At 39.9% G+C, this 22709-nt stretch overlaps 2 protein-coding genes across 2 annotated transcripts; both read right to left on the reverse strand.

Annotated features, from left to right (window-relative positions):
- Positions 1-1647: 1647 nt before the first annotated feature.
- T265_15481 (hypothetical protein) lies at positions 1648-9182 on the reverse strand (the record flags this gene model as incomplete). The annotated part of the gene is made up of 2 exons (XM_009178322.1): positions 1648-1795; positions 8570-9182. Coding segments are annotated over 2 exons (759 nt in total), but the record flags the coding sequence as incomplete, so codon positions are not given.
- Positions 9183-11910: 2728 nt separating this feature from the next.
- T265_15482 (hypothetical protein) lies at positions 11911-21699 on the reverse strand (the record flags this gene model as incomplete). Its single annotated transcript, XM_009178323.1, has 2 exons — positions 11911-12465; positions 21625-21699. Coding segments are annotated over 2 exons (630 nt in total), but the record flags the coding sequence as incomplete, so codon positions are not given.
- Between the last annotated feature and the right edge of the window lie 1010 nt (positions 21700-22709).

The raw sequence follows: 22709 nt of genomic DNA on the forward strand, positions 1-22709 counted from the left end.
TGTGCGGAGTAATCGATCTGAGTGACCCAAAACCCATCGTTTCAGCTCAGAAGCGGAGATATTAGGCCTAAACATGAATCCAGGTTCAACTGACTTTGACGCTAGATTCACCAAAAAGTATGATTTTTGCGCCAACTGATATGAATAGCTGAAATATTTGGGATGGATCAACATTAAAAATAAAAGTACAGCTGGGGACACGCTGAGAATGTGCACATTTAACTGAACCGCAGCAAATGACCAAGGGCATTTTGATAATGCTGGGTGGACATTGACCTCAATTTGCTTGATGTGACAACGTACCAGTACTTGTTCTAACGAATAGTGTAGAACGGGTAGTTTGGTTTTGATAAAGATAAAAGCGCTTACCACTCGAATACTCTTATGGTGCAGTACCTTTAGAGTCCAAACCAGGATTTCTAATGAACCATAAAAAATAACGGTCTACAAAGATCACTGTTTTTTATTCTGTTGCTACCTTAACCTCGGATTTAAATGGAACATTCTATAAAAATAAAATCACCGATAGCTTAAAACAATGGCTAACCGTTAAGTCCCTCCTTGTTTCAACGATCTGTGGCAGTGGAACATGGAATTAGCTTCGTTGCAGGCCAGTGGTAATAACAGATAAGTTCTACCATGTTTACGAAAACTTAGCCAGGTGTGGCTCCTCATACGGCATACAAATCTAAAGTTCAGTTTTGTAAGGTTATGAATGTTGTCCTTTCAGAATAGTCGTCTAATAAAACCGCCAGACTCATGCTCTGGTGGGACGCTCAACAGCATTAAAGCGTTCACGGAAAATGCTCGCATAAACACATGTTTTCCTTATAGCCTAATCTATAGGCTTTTGGCGATGATTTATGAGCTTGTTTGTAACTACCTTTTTAAGGAGCCAACTAGATCCGTTGAGGTTTACTTGCTTCACGAATCCTTCGGTGTTGTCACTTAACTCGTTTGTAGATTCGGTTTGCACAATGGGCGAATTATCAACCGTGGAAATTCCCGATACCAAGTTTCAATCCTCCATGTGTTGAAGCACTATTTGTTAAAATGTGAGAGCTGAGCCGAAGGCACCTAACCCTAAGATTTACCCATCCATTAGCAATATTAAGAAAGATCTGCACATTGGCCCTTTTCTTTCGTCAGAAGCGCTTATCTTTTTTGTTTGCAGAAAGATATCTGAAAATTCATAAACCAAAGTCAAGGTAATGGCAACTGAATTCTACCAGGATACCTTGATTGGAGGGCAAAACAGATGATTCATTACAGTGTTTTCCCACTGATGTAGCCAATTCAGAAGACCTCTTCTGATCATGTTTTTACTCAACCGCATCATGAGTTCTTTCACTGCATCAGTTTTTAAAACCACATTTTGAGGGACAATAAAACCAGGTACAACGACCCTTGTCTTATGGGTCCAAACAGCGTCCAACGGACTGAAACTGGTACTTTTAGGGTTAGTTGAACGAGATCACTTGTATTAAACTGGTCGTACTTGTTCTTAAACAATATCATCCATATTATCAATCCTCCATGACCTCAATTTAGGGAAAATTCATTGAGCTGCATTTCATTTCTCTCCGTTAGTCCCAGCTTGCAGTGTAAGGTATCGTTTTGAACGCCAATTGCAACAGCAATACATACCTTAAAAGATGATCAGTATCCTGCAACTCAACCCCGTCGATTGACTTGTCCCGATTGGCCTCACTGAGAGTTCGAGGCACTGCAGTAATTTCGTATCCGGCTTGTTGAAGGTAATGGATGATTGTGCTCTCCGATCCAATGAAATGAGCTGGAGCAGATAAGGTTAACATTAATGTAAAAAAATCCCACAACTTCAAATGGACCTGGGAAATACTCAATATTTTTATTTGCTATAGTTATACTCACTATGGAACTGCATGGAGCTCACTGAGTAGGTGTAGGTCCCCGGAGTGTCATAAGAAAAGTCTGTGACCTGAGCAGGGACTCTATGGAAAAAACATCCGTAGGCTGTTGCCAAAGTTGGACTCCACTGAGTCTCCAGTTCGAAAAACTTTAACCAGCATTTGAAATCAAAATGAGCTATCGTCCTATCTGATTTTCAAGCCAGGGATTAACTATCTCCGATTCCGGGGAATGCACCTATTTGGGGGTTCTAAACGGGACGAAGCGAGTTGAGGGTTATTTTGTGAATTTTGAGTCCTCGTCACACGCTATTTTGTCAAAACAGAGGGAACTTCATTTGTTATCCTGCAGTTTATATACTACGTCATATGAAAAAATATTAATATGCTGTTGACTACGAGGGACACCATCGCGTTTCCTGCTAGAGCCATTCCATTATGCAAATGAGTTTAAAAGTTCGTAACTTCACTTCATCACATCCCAGTTGGAAGGAAGTTAAATCGTCACTCAGTGAAGAATGTTTCCAACTTGCACATTCCTGATACCTGCTCAGGTCTGCTGCAGTAAACAATGATATCCTCGAAATATCACACCACTAAAACATGAGACATGTAATTCATCGTACAACTGCCAATATTACTGTTACTATACTCGTTACTGTTGTTAATGTATTGTTGACTGTTGGACAACAGCTGTCACTATTTTAAATGTCACGTTAAGTACTTCGCTGTACCCACAGTGACGCAAAATTGATTTTTACCCCTTTTATGAGGCATGTGCTTTCAAGACCCTTGTCAGTCAGAAAATGCAAATAGATGAATAATTCAACGCCAAGTGTTCTGTGAACATAAATGATGGTGACACAAACAGTGTTTAAAATGACTGATGAGCACCGACCAAAACACAAAATCCTAATAGGGTAACCTGAGACGTACAAAAACGATCCTTCCTTGCATGTACGGACTTCCATAGCCGAACTATCAAGACTCCACATCCCATGCTCGACATGAGGAGTTGCTTTCTTCACACAACTGCTCGTAGGCTAAAGCGCATTCATGAACCGCTTCAGAAATAGATGTGTGCGTATAACCTGACCGATGCTTCGAGTTTGTAACTATGTTCAAAATGCAAACCTCAGTTAGGGCAAATGTGCTTCATGAATATTTGATCTCCATGACTGCGCTTGCAAGTTGAGATCTCACCGGAGACACTTGTTTACAAAACGTCCTAAGACATGTGCGTATACAACAGACATCATAAAGAGACACTAAGGGAAACAAGTGATGAAACAGTTTTACTGAGGTACAAGACCTTTTCCACGTATGACAGCTTTCTACTAAGCACGTCTCTATTGTTCGAACTTGCTTTAACATTGAAACACCAAGCTGCGATACATTGTCTAACTCGATAATGAATGACCTATGACGATGATAAGTGCCCTGTACATAAAATGTATTATTTATTTTCAGCACCTAATTATTTACTCTTAGTTGATTACTGAGTTCAGGCATGCTGAAAAAATGTAATCATTTAGAGTCAGAAAACCGCTTGTTAGGCAGATGGATTGTTACTCGCCTGAGACTTATGTGGTCGATGGTAACGCTTTTATCAACTCCGTATATCCTGTTAAAGGCTTGATCACTCATAGTTGGGTCGGCCTACAAGAAAATTCAGTCGATCTAGAAGACAGGAAAAAGCAAACTACTTTTAGGAGAATGAAAATTCTCAAAGGATAGGAACAGTATGTTAGGCGATTGGGGCACGTACCACATATACGGTAGTGGGAATTGTGATAGTGGTGATGTAACGGTATATTACTGATAAACCATGCGAAAGTCGATGGTTTGATTTCCAAGCTACGCACCAGCATCTGATACAAGGTTAAATTCATTACGGAATTGGTTTGCAATAGTAGTTTACTGTTGTGTAATAGTCAAGGAATATTAAGGAAATTCAAAGAGGACGCATGAGAATGTCAAGTTTTTAAGGGCTATATGCATACGAGATGTTCACTGTCCTGTCTATTGACGTGTAACTGCTTAGTTCGTGTTTACTAACAAAGGACTATGCAGCGAAGGGCTTTCCTCTTTTTCGGTGATCGAAACAGTGTGTTACACGTTGGTGGGCGTACCAATTATACGATAGCGGGCATTGTGGTGGTGGCACGTGCCCACGTCCGGGCTGATATGTTGAAATGTGTGTGCGTGTCAAGCTTGTGAGATTAGGCTAACTGTGCTTGTTTGTCTGTGAGAATGAACATGTAGGCGACAGTCACGATAAGGTCATTGTGTGCGTTCTGCGTGTCCGTTTTTTCCGAAGCCGCTTTCACTCGGACAGCTATAGATCATAAATACAGGAGCACGTATCTGTTCGCCGTAAAACCTGAAGCTGAACTGACGGATATGCGGTAGGGTTCTCCTCTAAGTATGCGGTAAAACGTTATTTTCTCCCGATTATTATATGGTGGTAATTGCTTACAGCACTTGTAATCAGCAAACCCACCGAAAGTTTTTTGAATTTTTAACCGAAACGCTATGCGGATCATTCCGTGAATCTAATTCAGTAAACCATGTTATTGCGACGCTTCGATCCGATAGTCTTTTTGTCCAGCAAGCTATTGATGGACAATGTATCCATGTCTTATATCTTTGGTCGAGGTGCTATGGATATCCACTGTTTTCGAGCATCTATGGAAGAGGATCAACTTCCCTCTGTCACTGGGTGATAATCAAATAGAGTTTGTCACTCTGGTCTGAAACAAATACGTCGATAACAAGTTTTATGAAATCCAGTACGCTCGAATATATTTTTGGCCCTCTTTTGTACTGTGATTCGTTTCAGTTAATTTCATCAGGAAGTAAAACAAATGCCGTGTTGGAAACTGAATCAGTACCTTTACTCCATTTCACGATAATCCAGCTGATGGACTCGCGATAAACTTTTCAGTAAGTAAATCGTGATTTGTGTATCAAAAACAATTATTCGTGATACGCTTAAAACCGAAATTTTCTACGAGAAATGAGTTAAAATGATCACACCACTTTTCTTGTCACTAGGATCACTAGCTGAATGAGTCCAAGTTACTTATGGCTCACATTTAGTTCAGCTGGAGCAAGTGGGTTTGGGAAATCTTTAAGTATAACAAGGAGAGGAAAGCATGTAGAAAACGGCTCATTCAAACAACCAGGACACACACTTATGGTAAAACCAAAAAGTTCAACCTTTCAGGAATATTCTTCCACATCCACACTACTCTAGTTTTTACGACCATCCTCTTCTTTGCATAATTCTTCTGGTGAGTCCACATCAAAGAGAAGCACTGGACTCGAGCTTCACTCTCATTACAGCACACCAGCAGTGCATACCCAATGGCCGTGCCGGGATATGAACCCCGGACACCTGACATGGGAGGCGAGCGTTACCACTAATAAACCAACACACGTTGGACGCATCTGAATTTTCACGTCTGAACAGGCGAATTTGTTCACGCTTGAGCGATGTGATTGCTGACCCATCGAACGATGACCCAGTAACTGTCCTAATTCTGATGATCGACAGACACGCCGGGCAGGATTTCCCAGTCCGGTAACGTTCTGGAATATTCACACTAATGATTGTTTGTTGTATGGGAATTTTAGTTTGATTGGGTTTCAGTCCTCTTGATGGTCTGAATATCAAGCACTAAACCCGGGTAGATTAGTACTGTGGTTTTTCATAACAACGCTTTTTTTCTTTTGAACTTCACTGGTTAGATTTATACTCTTGAAGTTTCCGTCTCTCAAGGATACAAAAGTCAGTAATTTAGGACACAGTCATAGTAAGTAGGCTGATCATCAAACTCTATCTATATGTTCGAATGTATGGCGTGGAAGGCTATTTTTGCTTTTAAATAACCTACTGAGGTGACGTCGCGGTCGGTCTGGCAGCAAGGAACCAAGCAGGAATTGCATCTCTTTGTTTATCACGAGAGGGTCCATACGTTTGGATTGACATGTCTTTTGCATTTACGGATTGCGACTTCTTTCATCCCTGTGACACGCATGCATGCACTGAACTGCAACAAACCGCTGAAGGAGTTCCAACCACGTGGTGTAGGCCATAATCTGTGGCGCCAGTTGGTGACTATTCTGTTTTATACTTCAGGTAGGTGGTCCCTAGGTGCTGCATGGAAAAAAATTTCCACCTGTGTCTATTTTATTGAACAGCATGGCAGAGCTGCCGTCAATCTTACAACCAGCGACCTGTATACAGAACTTTCTCATGACTAGAATCAACTATTCATCTTAGGCACCGGATTCTTAGGTCTCCATGATGACTGGTAACAATAATCACACTTGGTTCGTATGGGAGCTGCTATCTCAATTGTTCCATTAATATCCAGGTAGGCCGCGTAGGGCGCTGCAACACCACACGTTTTGAGCGACAATCCAAATCTTTAAATAATGATTGGGGACCACCATTATCTGTGTCGAAATGCTAGGTTGATACCAAAAGATTCATAGGCCGTTTATGATGTACAGTCAATCGCAGACTAGCCTGAGTGTGATGGGAGGCTTAAGTGAATCGCAACTGGATTTTCTTAACTAAACCTGTTGCACAACGGTCACCCTATGTTTGAGTTGGTACGATATTCGAGATTTTACAGGACGTTTTTCTTGACGAAACCTTACTTTTTTATTAGCCCTCCTGTCAAAGCATTGGGTGGGTATCAACTTGTTTCACGGGTTTTTCCCAATTTTTAGGATGATTAACTGCTGATTTCTATCTCACATACATCACATTTTAATGGTACTCATTTGAATAAAACCCTATTTGAGTAACCAGGCACAACCAATCATGCAAGAACCACTGTCTTTAAATTTGCTACATAAAATAATGTTGGACGATTTTGATCACAATATATGTTGCTAAATCCATCAGGAGATAAAGCCATCTCACGGAAACACACAAATGTTTGCTTCTAAACTGGGAACATTCTGCTTTAGATAACCGATCGTTAGGCATGTACGATATACTGAGGCATGGGGTCATGAGGGTCTCTGAAGTTGGCCTAAAAGAATTTGGGAAGGAACTGCTGTTTTTTCCAGTGTTTATTGTGTGTATTAGAAGGCAGTAACGACTCAAGAAAATTGGCCCAGACTCAAGGTTAGTTGACGGTATTCAGCGGCCAGTTTTTATCTTAATCAGGCCAACTGGAGACAAGTAAACCGTTCAGGAAAACAAATATATGGGTTCGGTGTGCAAAACGTTGAGCTGGGCATAAGAAATTGGCAGGATTACTTAGTGGCAAAACAAAACAACCAAATAGGTTTGAAACTAGTATCTGACTAAACTAGTAGATTGGTTGAAATGAAGTCAATTTATTGACGACACAGCTTGTTTCGTGGTCATTATCACTGTTGCGCGTTCATGACATTATGAAATAAGGTAGCAGACCGTCTCAAAGATAACAATAAAAATGGACAAATGAGTCGGTGATTATAAGGTGGATCAGCGGACGATGAGTAGGTTCCAAGCTTATGCGTAAAATTTAATTTTCTGTAATTAGTTTTCTTCCTATGCGCTGTCAGCATTTTCACTTGTAATCTAGGAACAGGAAGAGAAAAAATGTAACTGTGCATTTAAAGCATTTTGTCAGTAGTTTCTAAAATATTCTAATGAGTCCACGATATCAGGAAAAAAGTGATTTTGACTTCTCCTGAGAAATGAATTCATTTCAAATATTTCTCTCTCGGGGCTCTTTGTGTCCCGCTGCGAAAGCTTTCTACTGCCGTCTTTTCATAATTACGTTTAACTGCATTTGACAAGGATGGTAAGGTATGGGCCTTCAGGAGGACTCTTCAGAAATCACGCACTCACATTTGCGAAACTCGAGTCCTTTCGCAAGTCCGTCGTTTATAAGGAAAGTCTGCTGCTTTCAGATTCAAATGAAAACGTCAATTAGAGGTTTTGTTTGTTTCATGTGATTGAAATAAAGTGACAAAATGGATTTAACAATGCTCGGTAAAAGCTTTTATTTCCATTTAACTATACCGAGTCCACGGAGACCTGACCAAAACACATCCAGATCAGAACAGTCGTCAGAGCAAGCAAATTTAACCGATTAGTTAATTGACTTTTTGAGAACTTTACTTTCAGTTTCAGAAAATGCCAACAAATATCCGACAAGGGCCATTTTTACCGTTGCAATTCTTAGGGCTTTCAACGGCTATTACCAGAATCGTTACTGTTTTGGGAGTTTTCTGAGTCCGTTGAACTTAGATCTACCCTACGAGCGTAGGTGAATTCCGTCATTTGAGTTTTTCATGTAGAAATTTAAACAGGTAAATTAGTCAGCTAAAATGTTTGACTTAAAGAAATTCAGAGCAAATGTCTGTGATTACCGAATAGTACGGACGGATAGACAAGGTCTGATCTCGGGTGGAAATAAATGTACTTCCACATCTACCTGCTGGGAATTTGCTGAGGATATTTGTAATTCCCGGAAGCAGTTGGCAAAGGGGAACAATAGAACGCGATGGTCTCGAAAAAATAACCTATTGACTTTGTAAAAAAAGTGAGCTTGAGATATTTGACAACTGCTTGATGTAAACATTCCTACCAAGATCATGTTCCTCTACTACGTAACTTTTAGAATACTGCTGTTTGCTTTCCAGACACTAGGAAAATTCGAACTTACCGGCTCCAATAGCAAAAAATGCTGATTTCCCTTGACTACGAGCCTTGTTTAGCTCTCTTATTATCCGAGTTGCCATCTTTTCGTTCCGCTTTACAATCAGTTCTTTGTTGAGATATTCTTCCAGTTCTTCGAGAATTGATGGATGTGTACTCTTCATCAAGGTCCGTTCAGAAGTCGAAACATTTTGGATAGGTTTCTGTGAATGTTTTGGGCTGTTCTTAAAAGATCTAATGGGAGGCAAGGTTTGGGATGTATTTTCTGTAACAAATCTTAACTGAGCGTCGCTCTGAAATGTGCTTGGAATCGACTGTCGTATGCCATCTGATAACAAGAGAGAACTAATGTCGCCACAGTTGTACTGATCGATTAATCTTTGTGCGGTCTTCCAGACTGGTTTACTGTTCCTTGCTATACGTGACGTTGATCCTGGTGGTTGCTTAGATGAAGGCTGGAAGTAGCCTGGACCACTATTGTTTGAATTCACCTCTTTATTGGAAGTATGAAGGTTGTTTTCCACGGTAACTTCTGAACCCGAGTCAAACCCCGCGTCTTGTCTATACGTTTGGTCACTCCTTGCCTGATCCATTGTCATTTCCAGTCCATCCAACGTCATTTTAAGCGCTAACGAGGCCTGATGAAAAGAAAGTTGTGAGCATTTTTCTGTTAACAGTGGTGCAAGACTGACCATTCGTAGATAGAGTGACTGAAATGTGTTCACGTACGTGATATTGACTCACAGCTACCTGCAAAGTGGAACGAAATCTTTACATATCTTCCTATCCCTGTTTGTGCTTGTGTGCGATGGTGAACAACAAATCTACATTTGGTAGCTAAATTAGTCAGACTGTAGTGGAATTTTCACAATTAGGTCTGGCAATATGGGTGGTCTGAGTGCATAAGCGCTTCATGAATGAGCGACAAAGCAGTTGGCATAGTAATGAAGTGGGATGTCTGGCGCCAGTCAGCTGGTGAACATGAGTTGTTTTTTCAAAACAATGAACCGGCCTTCCTGGGAGAAACAAGCATAAGATTTACAGCCCACGACGCACGTCCATAAAGTGGCTATAGTTTTCATTTCACTTTTGATACAAGTGAAAATTAAAACTTGTGTGTCATTAATAAAGTAGACAACCTAACATTGAGTCACCCCCTTCGATATCCATGGAATGCGTTACCGACAAATCGTGTGCATTTATTAAGTTTCCTCTAATAAACGAACAGGTGAGCAGGCATAAAATTCTTGTCTTACTTTCCTCCTTATTTTTTTAATAGCTTTTGAACAAAATCAGCACCTACAGTGTATGCACTAACATTTTTGGCTCACACTGGTCATTCTCACTGTGGTTCATTTTTTATTTCGTTACGATAAGGTAAATTGCAAATTCGTTCCTAAGTAAACTGCCCACGATTCCAGGAGTTCATTTTAACAGGTTTCACGCTGGAACAAATCACAACCGTGATGTAGTGGAATGGAGGTAGCTCGGGACTGCTGCTTGGGGCTTGGTTCGTTCACCGAGTTTGGCAGTTGGATTGCAAATATCTTATCACCCTCCTCTTCTGCCTGGGGAAACATTGTTCCCAAACGGTATCTCATAAATCTAAATAAACTGATTTGTCGAAAGTCAGCTCTTGCGTAAATCCATTGGTCAGTATAGAGTCTTCGTTGTGTTGTGGTCCGATTTCGTATATCCGGTTTATTCGTTAGGTGCGTTCAGTTCGAAAGCTATGTTCCTGTGTAGTGATTAGACCGTTTCTTTCTTGCTTTGCTGTTTAGTTTTTTACTTAATTTGTTGACTGGGTAATCTTTTTTTGCCGGTAAACTTCCTTTTTTTGATTCGATTGTTCCCTTGGTTACTGTTAGATCTTTTGATTTATCTGAACAAGTGTAATTAGATTCCTGAACACATAAGAGATACTTAATTTGAAACATTAATATTCTGTTCAACTGGAGGTGCACAGATTTCATTATTATATCATGTAAGTGCATGCCAATTGCTTTCATACTGCAGTACCGGTAGTGATATCCATCATACTATAGTGTAGCTCGGAATCGACCGAGTCAGTTTTAGAACTTTAAATGAGAACTGCAGTCGGATTCTCTCTATGGATATACTCAAGCAAAAATTCTTGAGTACCTCACGTTTCCCTGCTCATTTACAAACTGAAGTGTTGTCTTTTGTTCTTTAAAACGAAAGACAAAAAACAAAGACAAAAGACAACAAAATTTAAAGGGTCGATACTGTGGCGCACTTCCGGCATTTGTGAGCTTAGTTGGTTAATTAAATATTGGTTTCTGTGGCTGTTCCAGAGTGCGTAGAAACGATCTAAATCTAAATCTAAAGATCACTTAAACTCTTTTGTGCAAGATGGCTCAAGTGTTTAGAGTGCGAATTTACTGACCAAAAGGTCCGTGGTTCGAATGCGACCTCCGCCCTCGACTTCCCTGTCTAGGCTTGGGCAACCTGGCAGTATCCCAGACCTCGTGCTTCCTTTGGGTGTCATGGCAGCTAGGCACCGGAAGGGTGTTACAGCTGAACGATTGGATTGACAGTATATATAAACGAAAGTTACTACCAGTTAGAAAAAGGACTTGGAAGTTTGGCCGTTACTTCACTTACATTTCACAGGACCTAAATTAGTTGATCTAAACGTTAGGTTTTATTTCATCTGGATTGTAATGAAGGTGATCATTATATAGCATTCAACTAGATGGTAAGATTTTTCCTTCCCAGTGGTTGATCCAAATTGATCAACGAAAGCCGTCCTTTTCGAAAATACGCATCAATTTTACCACTTTGGCAACGTAAACCTTTGTAAGCTCCGTGAAAACGGGACTTACATCTTATGCAGGCTATTTTTGCGTATACCGACTATTGTTAAACAGACTTCATTTTTCTCTGGACAAACGTTCATTGAAACTCACAATAAATGTTGACAACTGGGTTTGCAGAACTATTCATTACTCTCAGAATAATTTGGAAACAACCTTGCTTATAGTCTGTATTTACCTAGTCATATATAATGAATTAATAAATAGTATATAAGGAACAAATTATCCGTTTTTTTAAATTTCAGTTTATCGAAATCATAGAACAAACGGACCAAAAATCCTGTTTTTTTTTTCGCGTACTATTATTTTTGCTTCCACATGTAAGTAGTTTGCTTTTTTATCATTGAGAAGTTATTATTGGCGGATACGAATTTGAAGATTACTATTTTTGATGCCGTAGTTGGATGGATTCACTTGGATGTAACCAAACAATAAACTAGAATTTCTTGTCAACCTTTGACTATTAATTTAAAAAACCAATGGTTCGGACCGTAATAAGTCAACTAACTTGTTTGTCTGGCACTCCATTTAGCGGATCGCACTGATCCGTTACTTCTTCCACAGCTCCCCACTGCTTTCCCAACCTTTGTGCAAGTTGAGCCATGAATAAATCCAATACAGGCACCCCGCGGTCTGCAATTTCTCCACGCGTCAGACCAGTAAGCAGAAACAAGATCCACATGGGTCTTTTCCATTTCCAATCCTTTGCAATCAAATCTAACAAATACCGGACGTAGGCGAAGTTTGAGTGCTGCAAGTCTCTTGACATTGACAGCCGGGTGCGAGTTATATAGGAATCCAGACGATTGATGAGCTCAGGTGACAGCAGATCAGTTAAATCTTTATCCTGCGGTAACAACTGACAGTTTGCGAGTTCTCCCAGCGTAGCTGGATCCATTAAGTCCAGTTCAAAATAAATATGATCAGCAGCGAAAAAGGTGTCTTTGACGACTGGATCAATGTGTGGCCACACATGAGTGTAAGCCACGTGGAGAGTACCAAAAAGATGCGAATACGGTTGTGTGGATATCCGCCAAAGGAATGAACTTGATGTTGCATTCGGTTTCTGAAATAAAAAAGGTTCATTTTCCTAGTATTATCACGGCAACCAAATTGAGTACTTGTGACATTGAAATTACGATCTGGGTTTAAGTTCGAACGAAACGGCGCCTCACTGAAGAAGAATAGTAATGTGATTAATCATTCCCAGACTAACAAACGCAAACGGTAAATGTGATAAAACAGTAACTCTTTCACCAAACACAGTTCGTTTGCGTCAACACCTGATGCTATACTAAGATAAGTTAATCGTGGCAAGAAATCCAAGGATAGCTTCCGCATTTTCTTCACTGATGCAATATAGCATTATGATGCCTTTAGTTGTAACTCAAACCTGCGGTCTCCGAAATTTAGTTATTTATGGTTTCAAAATTCATTACTGAATAAAATTGGCGGCACTATGAAATATAGGTTAGTAACATATTTCGTTTGGTTGAAAGTTTGCCTGTAGAATCTTGTATTCCGTATTGTATGTCGAAAATATATAGTAACAGCGGCTAGGTTATGACAAAATTCAGTCCGTCAATTTGGACAAACCAATGCACAATTTTTCTCGGAACTACAGGACGTGGCCTAATGGCTGAGGGTAACAAGTCATACCAGAATATCCAAGCATTCAAGTCCCCAGACAATGTCAACGGCTGATTAGCGAAATGTACTAGTTTCATTCTGGTCTAAAAAGCAGTATTTTGAATAGTTATGCTTTACCGTGGTCTTCTTCTGGAGTCAGCGCTTACAAGACAAAATTTCACAGGCCTCGTATCAACTTCATGGTTGTAGTAATCTAGCCGTACTCTTCGTCTCTATAATTTGTGGATATTTTGGCACATTTCAGAAGGTCTTTTGACGCACTTATTTGAGCAAACTTAAGGTTCTTCAGGGATATCTGCCTGTAGCTTTAGAGACTACTCGTTTTTAAGCACAGACGCCTAATGGCCTATTTTTCTGTTTTCACGCTGCAATTCGGACACAACTTGAGTAACTTCAAGGTAGAATCGAGTCATTATACAGCCAAAAAAGACAATTTAGGGGATGCATCCCACACGTCCTAATACTCTAGACTAAATTCTACTGGGTGCGGCGTTTTTCGTAAGAGTATTTTAGCCTGAATTTCCCACCGTTAGAATATTTTATTTGATTCTGGTTGATTTTTTGGATTATAATTTAGTAAATCAATTGTAAATTAAAACTTGTGACTTTCGTTCGAAGGTTGCTGGGATGTAACTACTCTTTTAGAGACGGAGGTAAGGTAAAATGTCGTCACCCATGGCTTCGTTTACGTTTTGCACTGATCATCTAAGTTTTTCAATTTTAGAATGTACTTGGTGATCCGAGTCACGGTACTGCATTTTGACCAGGGTTTATATCCGGTTTTGTTCAACAACTTAAGGAAATCGGGAAGGGGACCACTAATTTGCTTCTGTAGCTTAACAGTTTCTCTACTCTTTAACACGAAGTCATATCACAACCATAATGACTAATAAATTAGTCATTCTCCAGTACAATGGCCTTGCTGAAACTTGCTTACAAATTCCATTTTGGATTTCTTTTTGGAGTTCACATCATAAGGTTATCATCTAAGGATCCTCTGATATTTTCGCACGCTCAGTTTTGCCTCTCACAAAAGGCCAATGAAGGTTCAAATCAAACACCGTCCTCTTATAAACGCTTGCATGTAGATCATGTGACTAAATAGATATGTTTCTTTCTATGTAGGTAGCATCACCATACAATTAGTGTATTTTCATGATTAGAGGTCTCATTAAAATTGGTAAGATGTCCTGATAACAATCTAATGAAGAACCAAGGTTTTAAAGTACGATGTATGCGGCCTCTCGTGTCGTGCTGGGTCAAAAAGTGTATAAAATGCGAGACTTTTGGCTGCGTAAAGATGAGTTTTCTACGCGGGAATCCCTATAAGAAGAAACGAATTTGTTTCACCTATCCGTAAGAGCCAATAAACTGCTATCTATTCGGCGGTGTGATGTGAAGGGCTTTCATTCATTATTAATGGACGACAACTCACCTTAAATGCAGCTGCTTTTTCCAACATTTTACTGCTTTACACCCAACAAGGGTCTGGTTCGTTCGGCATAACGTCTTTTGGATTCAGGAATTCTCAGTGATTAGGGAATTTTCTTACATGTGTTGCAAAGTGGAACACTTGTGTCTACGATTTTGGGTCGTAAAACACCGGCAAAACACCTCATCAGACTTCAAGTTATGCCAACTCTCCTAAGAGCGGGAAGTGGGTACTTCAACCTGGGGTTTCCATCATTACGCTTGAAAAAACCACATCACGACAAAACTACACAACTTAGGTGTGTTAAGATGCATTTGCGTTGTATCCGGAAAATCTGACACCATTGTGAGCTGTCTAGACCCGCAAAAGGCGGAAATGTAAAATGTGAAAATATGTTTAACACAGACAAAAGATGAATAAGCGGGTAGCGCGATGTGAATTAAGCGGGTAAATTTTTGGAGCCGATTTTCATGCCAATATTTTACATCATTGTTCACTCTATTCGGGTATCCAAAAGTTTGAGTAGAACACGTTTAGAAAAAATGGCCAATGCACTCAGAGTGTCCCGATTCAAACTTCTGGCTTAAGACATCATGTCTTGAGTTTTAAAAAAATCTATATTTTGTACTTATCCCTCAATGGTAACAAAAATTCCAATTTTCCAGAAAAAAATCAACTGATCGTCCTGTGAAAACCTCAGTCACTTTGATGTCAAATGCTAACTTAAATACCAGGGCCGGATGAGTAATAGTGGACGAGTTCGTATGGATGCTTTTTAGGTTGTTCCACACGAACGCGTCGTTGTTTCCAGTTATCCCGGTCTTACCCAAAAATCATGACCTCCACCACTAAACGGACCATGTTTTAGACTATTATTGACACACTCCTATGGGAATATAAGTAACTTGGTTCTATTAGAGCACGTGGGCTACTTTATTTGATTGATGGTGATACTGTATGTAAGTATGTAGAAGATATTGGAGCACATCGTCATAGACATTCTTGAAAAGTATTCCTAAAGAGGAACTTGTTTGCAGCATTTTTATCACCAGTCTTCGGATTGCAGTAGATTAGCGGCCAAAGAGGCAGGAGGTGGGACCTACATTTTGAGTATCAGCTCGGTGGTGGACTGCGTTAGTACGTTTTAGCCAAATCGTTCGCAGGACAGGATCCACAATAAATATTTCGTGACGGTTAAGAGTTGTCATAGAGTCTTCCTCCAAAGCTCCTGCGTTTGACTCGCATGTGTCGGTACACGGTAAGGAAGCAGTGACAAACCAACCTGTCAGAACTCTGTTCAACTGTCTATCTAATCGTGCCGAAATGTCAAGATGCTAGTTAGATGTCTGGAGAATCCTTTACATTTGGGTCAAAAAGTAAGGCATGGTCGTCCATAGGCTAGTAAACGTAATTCGTAATAGCGACCTGAACCTTCAGTTTACTAGATCTACTGATCTATAGTATTCAATTTTGTCTTTGTTCTCCTCGTAGCCATATGCATCGCTAGCTCAATCCACAAAGCACGAGGCGTCAACTTTTGTCTTACCTACAGATAGGTGCAAACTATTCACATTGTGTGTAATTGTCAGGATGTTAGACAACTTTTAGACAACTGACGGTTGACGGCGACTATTCGAAGATCCGAGTTTTACCCTGTATCTAGTAGACCGTCGTTTCCACGTTTATGGTTGGTTTATCGCACTATTGGACGGTCACTTGCGACGGCGTGCAAATGAACACAAGCGTACAGCATTGGTGGAGTTAGTGATAATCGCATTTTGTGCATTTTATTTCGGGGAAGCAACAACGTCAATTCCACTTCTAGCGTCTTTCATAGCCGTTTGTTGCGTATCTCCTCGGATATTGAGACTAGTGTAGGCTTCTGAGAAAGCCGTTTCAAACAGGGTTTTCCGAATTTCACTTTGTCCACTGTTTCGCTCTTACTGCCGTCATCGCTTCTTTAAGTCAGCAAAGTAAATCGTATATTCCTTCATTTTCTAATAAAATTCCTTATATGCCTTTACCCACTTGCAGATAATTATATTTTAGCGATAAATGCAGTGTGAAGGAAGAATGTCCAAAGAGTACAGGGACATATAAAAAAAACCCTGCTCGTGTGAGGTCACCTTCCACATGTGGGAAGGCTTGGAGTTTTCATGTACTGTTCGCAAGAATAATGACCTATCAGAAGTCACATAATCTGTATCCACTCCTATTTCTTCCTAAGGGATCCCGCTTATCTTGTCGCGGTCGCCAGATTTGTACCGTATGGGTAAGGAGAGCAGTCAACATCGCAAACCAGGGTTCATTGAGTACAGTGGCAACAGTGATTTTCATGAACCTGTATTCCTGGTCACGATGGAGAACACGGGCTTCGTTAGTTACGCTTCGCTAGTTTCAGGTTTACTTTTTTCATATATTTACTGCTTTTTTACCGTACTGTTCGCATAACCACTTGAGTTATTGCTTTCATCACTGCAGACATGATTGAGTTAAACGCTGATGTCCTACAATCTCATCCTAGCTAGAAGCCATTTGAAGTCGACTCGTTGAAAATGCGTAGCCAACTCACCACCAACACAACAGAAAAATAATATGCCGAAAGAGATAGTTTAGATATTGTGGTTCAAAAATATTCATGGCTGACCATGTATAGAAGGATGTAAATAGGTTTCGTCCAAAATCGGGAAGAACAACTTTACTTGTTTTTTGCGAGGTCTGCGTGCGTAATTTCGTGAGTCTTGCACGAAACTACGTTTATCTAAGCGTTTGATGTCTAAGATTTATTTGTGCTTTAAAAATTAACACTCTAGTGTCGGTTTAGTAGCAAAGTTCAACTAAGGACTCAAAACCACTGGGCAGATTATGCCACATACTCCCAACTAGGCAGTTATATGGCGTTGCTCTTGACATTCTTCCATTGAACATGAAAAATGTAAGGATTAACCATGGTCCGCTTATTGCGCTGTAAATGTGATCTCTCTTGCGCAGATCAGGCAAAGTGCCATCAGACTGATCCTGATGTGAATGTAAAGATCTCCACACGATACAAAATCCATCATCAAATTCAGCATTTCCGCATAATCATCATTAGAATACACAAATTTGATATTAAACTTCCACCATATCATTGTGGTTTTCCTGTGGAGTTCACCTTAGGTGTAAGGTCTCTTTCTGTTTCAGATAGATTCCTGCCATTATGTTCGACGTGATTTGAGCCAGGCATGTTTGGGCACCGTGGCGCACGCTGTGCACCGTTGGTTTTATGATAAACAAAGATTTGCCGATTGCGCGATATGGACTAAAGCGCTTTCGTGTTGAATTATGCTACCTTCTTCAAAAAACGGCGACAAATAACGCTCGCGCTGTTTTATGAAAAGGAAGGATTGCTTTTGCTTTCATAAGATATCACCTATTCACATGTTCCAGCTAGTTGGGACATCCATGTGTTTCATAAGTGTGGGTCTTCTTGGCAAGTAATAGAAGCGATTGACACTCAAATTTCAATCAAGTGGGCAGTTACAAATTACTTTTGACACTCCACAGTATCCGTACAGTTGTATCGTGCATAGTTGGAAGCAACTGTTTGTTTTCGTGATGTCCTACCGGGGGAAGATGGCTGGAGAATTTTAAAAAAGTTCTTGCCAGCTTTGAACAGTTACCAAATCATCAAACTGTTTCTCCAGGGCATCAACAGTTTTGCTAGTCCGCAAGTGGAACGTTCAATTTTAATTTAACGCTGAAGTGTACAGGCGGTGTACTCTTCACTAGGCTGAACTACCGTGGGTGTGGTTGTGAGTCAGTTATAGAGCAACGTCACCGAACAATTCGCCTTTTTACCGACATTATGCTGAGGAGAAAATAATTGTAACAAATAACGATACTGTCTTAAATTTTGTGCTGAATAATTTCTGCCCAACTAACCCATATATTGGCTTCTATATGAACCGTTTCACAAGCGTTTTGAATATTTGTATACATAGAGAGAGACAGGTTTAAAAACACGGTGAACTCTATTCTATAAACATATCTGAACTGGCCAATATATACATATATATATATATATCAGTGTGTACACTTCAAAAGTTTTGTCTCTTTGAGACTGATAAGAAATCTTTTCAGATGGATCACTGAAAAATAACAAGGGTAAATTTTAGTGGCTATCTACATGAGAATGGAGAAGTTCTGGGACGAGATTTTATGCAGATTGCGAAAGACAATGCAGCTCGGTAGACAATAAACCAGTTTACACCAGCCCTCCATATACGGGGTTGACAGACGCATAACGGATTTCCAGAAAACTAAACAGTTGGTGTAAACCCATTTGTTTATGGCCTATAAACTTTGAGTTTCGTTTCTCCCCTCTTTGCCAAATGTGAACGTTCTGACTATTACTACCGGTATTATCTTACAATGATCCGGCGGAATTTATGGACCTTATCCCATATCGGATATGCACTGATGAAGTGACTCTTAATGTTGAGTGGTAGCCTATGTTTGAAACGCAGATGAAGAAATCTTTACCAAGTTGAAATACTTCTCTACCCTACGAAATAAGTGTACTCCATAGGAGTGTGAATTTCATTGGAATATATGTATGGTCCGGAAAACGGATCGCCGTCGTAAAGGAAGAGTTAATGATAGTCTCCGCTTATAACATGCAAGATAGACAGGTCAGCCCACGTTGGCCGTTTAGTCCCGCATTTAGATAAAGTGAAATGTTAGCCTTTTCGGCTTTTAACTGACCTACCTACATGGGGTATTTCATAACAGGACACCTTATTCCAGTGTCATATTTATAACAGGTAAGTAATTGACAGAGTATGTTTTTATCTGAACATAATTCAGCTAAAAAGTAAAATGCAAGACACTTTTACCACAAAAAGGAACCAGTGTGTTATTCACCATTCAATCAAAATAGCACCTTTTCTTGATCCTCTTGTTGTGACGGAGCCACGAAAAGTAGGCTCACACTTACCTCAATCGGAAGGGTTGTTTTATAACCTATGTTTTGATATTTCCGTAAAAAGCAATGTTTGGCTAGAAAGACTCAGAATAGTATATGTTCAGAGTACTCAGTAGAAACCTTGAATTTGAGAAAAGAGCATAGAAATGGAGCAATATTTCCATGTGCACAAACCGTTTACTTTGAGTAGTCAACGTTTAGCACCGTGAAAAGCAATAATGCTTCTAAAAATCTGCATCTAATCAATAACATTTTAATCTGCTGGAAATGTCTTTTTCTTCAGTCCTTTTTTTGGCAAGACTTTTGGAAAGCATTTACTCCACGGGCATTAATTTAAGATAAATTTACAGCAATTTACTGCAATTGCTTTCGTTTGGAACTTTATCACAAGGGGCAAAACCCCAAGGACTTTGTTGGAAATTAAGTAACTACTTCACTGTTGGGGAATGTTTGCATATCAGACAAAATGTCGCAGGATTCTTCTGTTGTATCTCATCGAATCGAGTTTTGTATCGTTAAAAGCGAAAGGCTCATAAATTTGGTGAAACACTTTTCCTGTCATTTCTGCACATAATGATCTATACAGTGACTCAAAAAAGTCCGAGGGAAACCTTGACTGTGGGTCATACTAATTCTTAAAGAGAGGGCTTTACCCAAAACTGTCTAGGTAAATCCAAATGCAGAACACTGCATTATTATTGTTACGCTATTGTCCGCGTAACCAATTTTAAAAAGAGGTTATACTCTCTTACCGAAATTCATTGATTTATGGGGACAAAGAAATATCCCTAACAAATTGGATTTTTTTTCGAGGAAAAGTGAGTTCTTTTATAGTGTGACAGAAAGGACTATTTCCATGTTTGATTTGAATGCAGAATCCTCATCCCACTTAGGTTATTTTTATGCGGTAATTCGTTGGAGGCCTGCAGAAACTGCTCTGCTTTCGTAAAAATAAGTCAAGCGCTAAAATGTTCGAAAATTTCTCCACACTGCGCTTCAGGATTTCAATGTGCACTCAACTGCACCTGCTAGTTCCGTCAACTATCATCGATGGTGCAAGTCAAATCAACTTATTTCAAGGGACTAGCGCATAGTAAGCCAACAAATTCATGAGAAATTACCCTACTAGGAGAAGTAGAATGATTTTAAATGGATCTGAAACTACCGAAAGAGAAGATTACAAGTTCGTTCCATGCTGCTAACTTGCTAAATTTGGACTCACTATTATTAGCCAGGTAGTTTCTTCTCATTTTTGGCGTATATTTAGAGCATTGACAAGGTGCGTGTAACAGGAGGGACGAGCAGTAAATTCTAGATGGGCTACATGCGATTAACACCATGTTAAAACTGCTGTACAACTGTATTTCGGCACATAACACAAACACAAATACCTATTAAGTGGTTAGTGGTGAACTTCAGCCACCTAACAGGCCTGTAGTGATAAACAATTAAAAACCTTTGTTCCTCTTTGGCTATCCTCAGACTGATCCAAAGCGGTCAAGAGAAATTAAAAAGGACAGCCCCTTCGTAATGCATAACATTTAGTTGCACACAGGTTAGAAGTTCCAGTTAAAGCCTCATCTAAACGGCAAAATGACGAAGGCCTGAGGATAAGTGGGAAAGAGAGACAGCCAAGCCTGTAAGCAAAGATTTCCAAGCGTAAAAGGACGCAGACTAGGTGCCACACAGAGTGCAGAGAGTTAAAGTGCTGTCTGTCAGGAGCAAGATAGGTTCACAAATATTGGTCCGTATAATATAACTCTATGCAGACTCCAAGAAAAGCATTACTTTACCTTTGGTGTGGAGGCTGTCATTGCTGCTAGTCTATTTAGGTTACTCTTTATAATGATGTACATAAAATGGCGGTCAATTAAACTAATTTAGTTCCGTTTGTCTTCCTGCTAAAACCATTTCCTGCACGCATTGAAAGCTTCGGGTGTATGCGAATTGAGGTTTAAGTATCCGCAAAAGTCCTCAGTGTTCCGAGTGTTTCGATAGTTTCATCTTAACCTTCTGAAAAAAAGAGAATTAACAAAGGGCCCTGAGTTGGCCGTGATAGCGAATAGCCGGCAGCCTAGCAAACGTCAGGTAAGCCACCGCTTAATTAATTCTCATTCTTTCTCATTCTTTCTCATTCTCATTCATTTGAAGCTCCAGTCACTGAGATATATGCTCACCCATTTGACTAATATGGTTTTACAAATTATCAGAATACGTTTGCGCAGAAAATCCGGGATGCTATCGTTTGTTATCCTGGAGAAAAGCGCCCTGATCAGGCCTCATTTACGAGTCAGAGTAGTAGCATTTACAAAGCAGATGCAATATACATGTTAGGCTGTTATGCCCAATATGCTTTAATCATGAGTCACATTCGCTCCATTTCATCTGAACCTTGAGGATACGTAGTAGTTAAGATATGATGACGTTTTCGTTCCAAGTGGGTAAATGAACCCTATTGACTGGATATTTATTGCTCATCATGTAACGAGAAATTTTATCAGATTATTCTTCAGTATGACTGTCAGCCTTTGAAGTTTGCATACAATGAATCTGTTCTAGGGAGCACCGAACGAAATGGTGACTATCACCTAAACTCCAGGCAGGTCAAAATTTACACTCGAGGCACCCAAAAGGACGGATGAGAAACTTGGACAAGGCAACTGATCAGCGGTATGGCAAATATGTTTGCCTTTTTCGAGGTATGGTTTATCAGCTATAAAAATCGGCCCGTGTACATGGAGTCCAGATGCAACTACCCGAAGCGGTTGATCAAATAGGCCATCCAAGCCCACCTACTGCGGATTATTGAAGGCAGAAACGTTAACCTGCTGCGACTCTATATGCTTTACTGCATTTCCAACTTGTGAGCTTTAACTGTTCAAAATTTCACATGTGAAAATATTTAAAGCTCTATAAAGGAAGCACGCGGACTCAACCGTCCACTTTTTCTACCCCTACAAGCAGTGTACTGAATAAAAGTTGTTCGAAATAATCCTGCATCACCTTTGTCTACTGGTCTACCGCTGGTCACTGCCCTCTATGCAACGTCGTAATGGAAACATTATGGTGAAACTTATTGATGGGCCAAGAATATTGTTGTTCATTTACTGGAAACGATAGTTCAGAATTACAATGGATGCTTTTGCACTTTTATTAACCAAGTCGCCAAATCTCTACTGGCAGAAAATAGACTTGCATATGGACTACCATCGAACGACTTTATTATGTGACGTGATTTTTGCAGCAGCATGAGGTGGGTAGT

The sequence above is a fragment of the Opisthorchis viverrini genome (assembly GCF_000715545.1).
Source record: "Opisthorchis viverrini unplaced genomic scaffold opera_v5_534, whole genome shotgun sequence".
Lineage (NCBI taxonomy): Eukaryota > Metazoa > Platyhelminthes > Trematoda > Opisthorchiida > Opisthorchiidae > Opisthorchis > Opisthorchis viverrini.